Source organism: Pseudopodoces humilis, chromosome 1, assembly GCF_049639895.1.
Source record: "Pseudopodoces humilis isolate 2021_Gansu_Grassland_sample_001 chromosome 1, ASM4963989v1, whole genome shotgun sequence".
NCBI lineage: Eukaryota > Metazoa > Chordata > Aves > Passeriformes > Paridae > Pseudopodoces > Pseudopodoces humilis.
The window spans coordinates 126829874-126837654 of record NC_142200.1 but is presented as its reverse complement, the minus strand read 5'-3'; the positions used below and the strand labels follow the sequence as shown (position 1 = coordinate 126837654).

Sequence of the window (7781 nt, the reverse complement as noted above, 5' to 3'; positions counted from 1 at the left end):
GGTGCCGCTCGCAGCGGAGAGCAGCTCTCCCTGCCCCGGGGGAGCTGGGCGGGGTGGCAGAGGCGAAAAGCAGCATCTGCACCCTTACATCCGCACCCGCATCCCGCATCCATCCTCACTCCTCGTCCGCACCCGCGTCCGCCGCGGACCGTGAGGGGCGGCCCCGAGGGCGCGGAGCTGCGGCGGGGGCAGAGCCGCCCCGCACTGCACTGCACCGCACTGCACTGCACCGCACCGCACCGCACCGCACCGCACCGCACGGCCCCGAGCAGAGCCGAGAGGCGCCGCCGGAGCGGGAGGCGGGGGCTGCTCGCCGGGGCGGGGGCTGGCACGGGGCTGGGACCATAAAACCGGGGGTAATTGCATTTAGGCAAATGAGGCTGCCTCGGCCCTCCCCGTCTCCAGGTATATAAAGTGGGGAGCGCTCCCGCGGCCGGCCAATGCGCTCGGAGAGCAGCGCCCGCCCTCCCCGCTGCAGACGGTGCGTGCGCTGCGGGAGCCCGGCCGTGCCCGTGTGCGAGGGCTCCGCTTGTCCTGGGGCTCTGAGGCGCTGGCCGAGTGCACTTCTCTGTCCCGGTCTGTATGTGTGTGTGCCTCTCTGCGGGGGTGCCTGTACGTGCTCGTGTGTCTGTTCGTGAGCGCCTCGGGATGTGCCAGTGTGTTTTTGTGCCTGTCCTTACGTGTCTAGATGTGCAAGGGGGTGAGTGTGCACTTCTGGACACACGTGTCTCTGTTGTGTGTGTGTGTGTGGACAGCTGCGGCCCTACGTGGGTGTGAGCATTTAAGGTGCGGAGCTCTTTGTATGAGTTTATCAGTGGATGGATGTGTACCTGGATGCGTGTGTGAGGGGGACGCATCTGGCTGCGTGTGTATATTTGGGAAGGTGTGAATCCTAGGTGTGCATAGACGTGTGAGGGTGTGTTTGTCTTCCCCTGTGTGAGTGAGTGAGGGGGCACCGCTGGCTGTGTCTGTGCGGGGCAGCACCCCGGGCTGTGTGCCGCTGTAATGGGTGAGGGCTGTGTGTCTGTCCGGGGGCTCTGCAGCGCCCGGGCCGGGGGTGCCGGTGTAACTCGGTGCGGGAGGGGCTGTACGTGTGAGGGAGTGTGTCCCCAGCTGTGCCCGGGGGCTCTGTGCCAGCGTGTGCGGGGCTCCAACCTCTGCCCCCGCAGGACCCCGAGGCGGCGATGAGGCTCCCGCTGGCTTTCGCCGTGCTCCTCCTGGCCTCGTCGCAGGCTCTGGGCGAGGAGATGGGAGCCACCGACGACCTCAGCTACTGGTCTGACTGGTCCGACAGTGACCAGGCGAAGGTGAGCCCAGCGGCCGGGGGAGCGAGGGGGTCGGAGCCGGGAGCTCCGTGCCTGGCACTGGGACGGAATGGGGGGTCCGCACTGAGCTCTGCCCGCTGTCGCCCCGCAGGAGGAGCTGCCGCTGCCCCTGGAGCATTTCCTGCAGAGGATGGCCCGGAGACCCCGGCCCCAGCAGTTCTTCGGCCTCATGGGCAAGCGGGATGCCGGTGAGCGGGGCGGGGGGCTGGCAGCTGCTCACGCCTCTTCCCCGCAAGCCTCTTCTCCCTGTGCCTGCCCAAACCTTACACGGATATCGCTCGGGATTAATGCGTGACATCCGCTTCATAGGCTGCCGTGAGGGTACTTTGGGTTTAGGCTTTTTTGTTGGGTTGTTTCTTTTAAGTTTTATATGAGATAAACTGACTGATTGGAAAAGAGAGGGCTTTAAAGTCTTAAGTGTGCACCTGTTTCAGCACATAACTCCCAGTAAGGGATAGCATGATAATTAGGTCAGCATGCATGCCACTGGATCACCAAAGTGTGAAAATTGGTTGAGTGTACAGTTATTGTCACGTTTTCTACATATTAACTGAACCAAGAATTGATCTAGGAAATTTGAGCTAAACTAATCTAAATTGTGTGGATTAAGCTGAAACAAGTTTTAAGTCTCTTCAAAGAGAAATGCAGTTGTAAACCATCACCCTAATTTCTTCAGGTGGAATATGCGTAGGTTATTTTTTGTATTTGATTTTTCAAAGCATTGCAGTAGCATCATATGTATATGCCAATCCTTTTTTAACAATTCTTTTTGTCTTTCTTCTTTTTCCTTTCCTCTTCCAATCAGGATATGGCCAGATCTCTCACAAAAGTAAGTTAAAAAAATACAAATATTTTAAGTAATCATTAGAAGATATTCAAATAGAGAGCAGTGTATTTGACAGGATTATTTAGAAGGTGACTGGTTTCAGCTAGGGACTGGCAGTACTACTGGTGGAGAAATGATCTGTTGAAGAATTGAAACCTCCCCTTCAGTGCCACTGTGAGCATATCTCATCTGAGCTGCTGCAAGCTTTGAGATTTCAATCCATATAAATGTGCGGATGTTGCAGCTCTCCCTTATTTCCCAAGGGGGGGATTTTGTAAGCCTTTCTCATTGGCAAGGCAGGCTTACTGCCAGACTCTGAGAGGAGCAATTAAGATGGCAAAATCTGGACAATTAGAATAACGAATTCCCCAGTCCCCAAGAATGCTTTCATAGGAGCGCCCATGTCCTCACATGCGAGGTATCTGTGCTCCCAGCATTGTCTGAGAACCAGACTCCCCCTCCCAGCAGGGGCTGACTGAGGATGAGCTGCCATATGAAGAGCCATATCTTGCCCCATTAACAAGTGTGCCTTGCTCTGATTCTGTCTAACATCAAGCAGGAGATGTCAGCACTGGGGTGTTAACTTGCTCTGCACAGTGGTAGTTTTATTTTCTGAAATTATCTCATGATGTCTAAAGAGAAACTGGAAGACTTTTATTAAGTAAAAAATGATCTATTCTGTGAAACCTCCTCTGTCCACAGAGGTCAGCAACTGTCCCAGTGTTCTATTATCCACAAGATGCTTTCTCTAGGATTATGTATTGGGAGATCAAAAACAGAGTCTGATACAAAGCTCATGCCAAATTACCTGGTGACTAAAGTAAAAAACTATACTTTTCTGAAGCTGCTTCAATGTATTTCAACATGTATTTGAATTAATACATGTGAGGTCTGAGTATCTTGCTTTGTGTATGAATTCACCAAGCAAAATTCTTTCCAAAGACAGGCTTCTATGTTTGTCTCAAAAGCCAGTTTAGATAAAGAAGAACAGTTAATTTTCATTCCTTATCTGAAACTGCAGCTACTACTATAACCTGATATGTACTGTAGGCCTAAACTTGGAGTAATTTATCCTTTACAGTTCCAGTGTCTTGGGGATTACTAATGGGACAGGAAGGTAATAACTTACAAATATTCCAAAAATAGAGCCAGACTGTCTAGCTCAGACATGTCCAGACACAGAGTCCCATTGGCTTCCTCTCCAGTAAGGGCTCCACCTGACCTGTGAGAGGGAATTTTCTTCCACATTACAGAAATAAAACAACAGGTAGAAGAGATGCATCACACAGATGCAGGCTATACCAAGACACTGCCTCCTTGTGCATTTGCTCAGATCAGTAGGAATTGTACTGGGAGAGAAATAATATTTATTAGTGTTAGTGACCATTGTTTTTCCATTATACATAAAAGAAACCCAAAAACCTAAAGCCAAAGTTCTAAGCTAATGAGAAGATGTCCACTAACTGGCCTGTGCCTTGGTCTATCCTGTTTAGTCTGATTAGTCAGACTGCTGTTTGTTCTCTGTTGTCTGAGAATGATGTGAACAACTGGTCTGTAAAATAAACAGTTTCGGACCCTGTCTTCTTTCCTTACAAGAATCTGTTATTTTAAAAGCCTGCCTAGTAAAAATGTATTAAAACACCCCTAAATATATTTTTTCAGGGCATAAAACAGACTCCTTTGTTGGACTTATGGGCAAAAGATCTTTAAATTCTGGTATGTATCTGACTAAATCCGATACTTGCTGATATACAGCCTCTTCATTCCGTTGCCTGTTTGTCCTCTCCCAGCGGATGGAAGAAGCAGTTTTTACGTAGTGTATATCCAGGGTTCTCTGAAAAAGAATCAGGATTTTCTTTGTTACCCAAGATTTTTCTGAGTTCACTTCAATGTTTGAAGTGACCAGGCTGGTCTGAGCTGTAGGCAAGCTCAGGTAGAATTCCCCAGAGCACCTTCATTGCTGCCCTGTCCTTGCATGTTCTGCTAGTCCCCAAAGTGCTAATAAAAGAAAAAACACTAAATTTTACTGACATATCAAGAAAAATTCGGAGGCTGAAAACACAAGGTCTAAACCCAGACCTCAACAAGTAAAGGGACATCTTCTCTGGAGATCTTTATTCCTAATACTTGGAGTAGAAGGTGAAAGAACAGAACTTTGCCATTAACATCACTTCATTCCGCAGATCAGGCTGTTAAACATCCAGAGTCTCTTTCAGCTTTTGACTTCACCTAAAGCATTTTAAACTCTGAATGAATACTGTGAATTTATTTTCCTATAGCATCCATAGGGCAGAATTCTCCTCTCCCCTCATGTGCAGAACCCCTGTGGGAAACTAGAGACTCCCCACAGCTCCACCTCCCTTCCCCATGCTATAGGGCCATACTGAGGAAATCCCTCACTGTGAGCCATAAAGTATCAGACGATTCCCCAGGATAAGAATTAAAAAAATATAAAACCTAATATGTATTTCATGTCTCTGAAATAGTTCTCACTGTTTTGTTAAATGGATGATAAAAGTTAAATTACTAGCTGACACCTTTATATTATGTGGATACATGCTGTGAACTATATTCTGCAATTATGGTTGTCAGTAACTTTTATTTTCAATTAAACCCCCTTCAAGACTAGTAATATTGCTCTCTGCATTATTTTGCAAATTGCTACATATCATGAATAATTTTGTACCATTTTCTGCGGTGGCAATAGCTATTAAATGCATAATACCTGTAAATATATCTGCTATCACAAAAGTAAATAGCTTGTAAGTAATAAATTTGGTTTGGTTTCCACTGGGATTACATTTACATTAATATGAGAATGTAAAATACAGACAATGTTTTTAAAAAATGCAAAGATTTTATTGCTCTAATTTCAAAATTGCTGGTATAGTTAGGATACTGTTATGTGGTATTTCTAACAAAAGGGAATAATGATGTTTTACTCTGTTGGGCTATGTAACACCTGTCTGACAGTTAAAACTAGAATTCACAGCTTTTCTGCCTGATTCCTTGAGGGGAAAATGCTAAGAAGTTTTTTTCTGCTCCACTAGAGAAGATAGGTCCAAAGGACTGTGTAATTAAAGCAAGATCCAGAACAGTAAGTGTTAGGACTACCCTCACTTCTCCCTTTTGGAAGATATCTCACTGGGCAGGACCTTTACCCCATGCTGTGGTTTTCTTCTGCAAAAGCCCCTGAGCTCCCTGGAAATGGGCAGGAGTTGATGCTGTCCCTCTGGATGTGAGCATGTTGCTGAGTTACAGCCTTGGGTGCCAAAGCAGGGTAAGGGGATGCTGGTGTCTCAGTCCCTGCTTAGGGGACAGCCTTGCTCAAGAAGGGCTCTTTGGATTTCACTCTCATTTTAAAAGAACAAGAAGGACAAATATAACCCTACTAAACATAAAATATGTTATTTAAGACTTATTATAGCCTGCAGCTTGTCAGCATGGTAGTCTGAGTACAGCTGAGGAGCTTGGCTCCTCAGCATACAGTGAAATTATCCCTGTGTGCAGGGCTTGTGGACAGGGAGTTTCAAAGAGCTGACTGCACAGGAATGAAGGTGGATATGTCTGTGCAGAAACCCTCTACCACAAATTGACCTGAATGCTTAGATCCCATCAGTTAGATTAATTACTGGGAGGTAAAAGGGCTCTGACTTAATGGTGCTCCAAGCAGCTCAGTGGACTGGAGGTAGAAAATGCTTCTCAGACCTTCAGCCTTCTGGAGGACAGTGTAGTCAGGGAGGTAAAACCAAATCAAAGCAGCTCAGGGACGGGCCAGGAGCCCTGGTCTCTGTTCCAAACACACCTCTGGTGTCTGGTGGTGCCAGCTGGCTGCAGGTCTGACACTTCTCGTGCTTGCTGGTGTTTATGCAAGGCTGTACCTTGTGCTTCAGTCTGCTTCATCTTTTGCAGGGTCCTCCGAACGGAGCATAGCACAGAATTACGAACAGAGGCGCAAATGAGACATCCCCGTGCGTTATTTATTAAACTTCATTTGTTCTAATGGCCAATGCAGTGTAATATAAACTAACCACTGTATGAAATAATTATTTATTTAATAACTGAAGGGGTTTGGTTTTTTGAGTTGTACATTCAATAAAAATATTATTTTTCATATTGTGGCAGTGACACATGTTGTGTGGGTGTGCTGTGGTTCTGAAAGGACCAGCAACCTAGTGATGTCTCACAACAAAGCACATTGTTTGATATGACCTGTAAAGTTATGTTTACTAAACAAGCAAGTATGCTTTGGTTCATTGAAATCAAGTCTATCAGCTTCACAGCTAGTGCAGAACAGAAATGATGTTCCGTCTAGTGCCTCAAATTTGTTTTCATGGTTTATAATGTACTGTAATTTCTGTATCAAAAAATATATTTGTATCATTGCAGCATGTTTTATGTTCTGTATGTATCAATATATTTTGAAAGGGGGGATGGGTAATGTTTGAATGGGAATCCAAGGTCTTCATTTCATAGTCTGGAATTTTATGATAGTAACATTTTAAATAAAAACTACTCTGGGGCTTTTGCAACATACCTCCTTTGGTGATAGTGATGGAGTTATTTCCCATGTTGGTCTGGAATGAGATTTGGATCCAAGCAACAGTGGTCTGAGACTGGAAAGAAATATCAAATTATTTTCTTTTTTGCAGGGAGGCTGTGAGCCTCCTCATGTGTGTTTGGTGAATGCTTGAGGGATTTTCTACTGGAGATAGGAGTTCCTGGGATTGCTCCAGGTCACACAAGGTGCCATCCCTTCCAAGCCTGATGGGAGTCATGAAGCATGTTGACTGAATGGAAAGAGCATGATGTATCGCCCAGCTCCAAAGGGAGTAATTTGCTGTGGAATTAATCCAATATTGTAGGTTTATTATTTGAAAGCCAAGCTCTTAATAAATTCTATCCCTCAGTTTCACAATAAAAGCACCTGTGAGCATGAATCCATGCAATATAAAAGAAAAAAAATGTGACTGTAATTATCTTTTTAATTAAAATATCTGATTGCTATGTATCCAGGATCGTCCTGAAATGCTACATCCATCTCACCAGATGCCAAGGCAGCTGGAATTCTATCTTGTTTCCCCCTGCTATGAGCTATACTTCTCTGATGCTATGATGCACACTTTCACTGCAGATGAATCACCAATAAAAGCAGTCAGTGCATTCAAACTAAATTTAAAAATAAGTAATACATAGGAATTCACTTCTTGTTGTTTTCCATTCTGGAAATGAACTTGTACACCTCCATTTTTAAGGTTACCTGAGGCATCATCAGGTAACTTCATCAACAAATCATCAACTTCCCCTCTGAGGAGCAGGTGGGTGCTGGACCTCACTCCTGCCAGGTTAGAAGCAGCACCTAAGCCTGCCCATACTTAAAACAGATCCCACTTTCAGCTGGGTAGAAGCCAGATCTAGCAAGGTCTACGTGGTGGGAAAAGTGAGGTGACATGTGGTAGGGACCACACTGATGTGAGACACTGTGGTTTTACTGGCACTCTGGCAGCTCCTTGTCTTTCCAGGGCTAATTTTCAGACCAATAAACTTCTGTATGAGCTCCCACTGAGCTCAGTGAGGAGAAGCTGACTGCTGGGCTAGCAGTGCAGCAAAAGGACTGTGGAAATCATGTT

General features: G+C 45.8%; 1 protein-coding gene across 5 annotated transcripts; it reads left to right on the top strand.

Annotated features, from left to right (window-relative positions):
* Positions 1–389: 389 nt before the first annotated feature.
* Positions 390–6687, top strand: TAC1 (tachykinin precursor 1). Of its 5 annotated transcripts, none has more exons than XM_088056358.1 (6): positions 390–405; positions 1170–1307; positions 1417–1513; positions 2131–2154; positions 3814–3867; positions 6064–6687. In XM_088056358.1, exons 2-6 carry the CDS (start codon positions 1185–1187, stop codon positions 6111–6113), a joined length of 348 nt encoding a protein of 115 aa, XP_087912484.1. In that variant the 5' UTR covers positions 390–405; positions 1170–1184; the 3' UTR covers positions 6114–6687. The 5 variants fall into 5 exon arrangements, with proteins under 5 accessions (XP_087912484.1, XP_005518877.2, XP_005518879.2 ...); XM_005518820.3 differs by having other exon boundaries at positions 392–481; XM_088056345.1 differs by lacking the exon at positions 390–405 and adding an exon at positions 434–576.
* The last annotated feature ends 1094 nt before the right edge of the window (positions 6688–7781 follow it).

Bases quoted from the DNA above. Each gene is read 5' to 3' on its own strand.
- TAC1 (XM_088056358.1), top strand. From the start codon at position 1,185: ATGAGGCTCCCGCTGGCTTTCGCCGTGCTCCTCCTGGCCTCGTCGCAG. The intron at 1,308-1,416 runs GTGAGCCCAGCG...GTCGCCCCGCAG, and splicing joins CCGACAGTGACCAGGCGAAG to GAGGAGCTGCCGCTGCCCCT. The intron at 3,868-6,063 runs GTATGTATCTGA...CATCTTTTGCAG, and splicing joins CAAAAGATCTTTAAATTCTG to GGTCCTCCGAACGGAGCATA.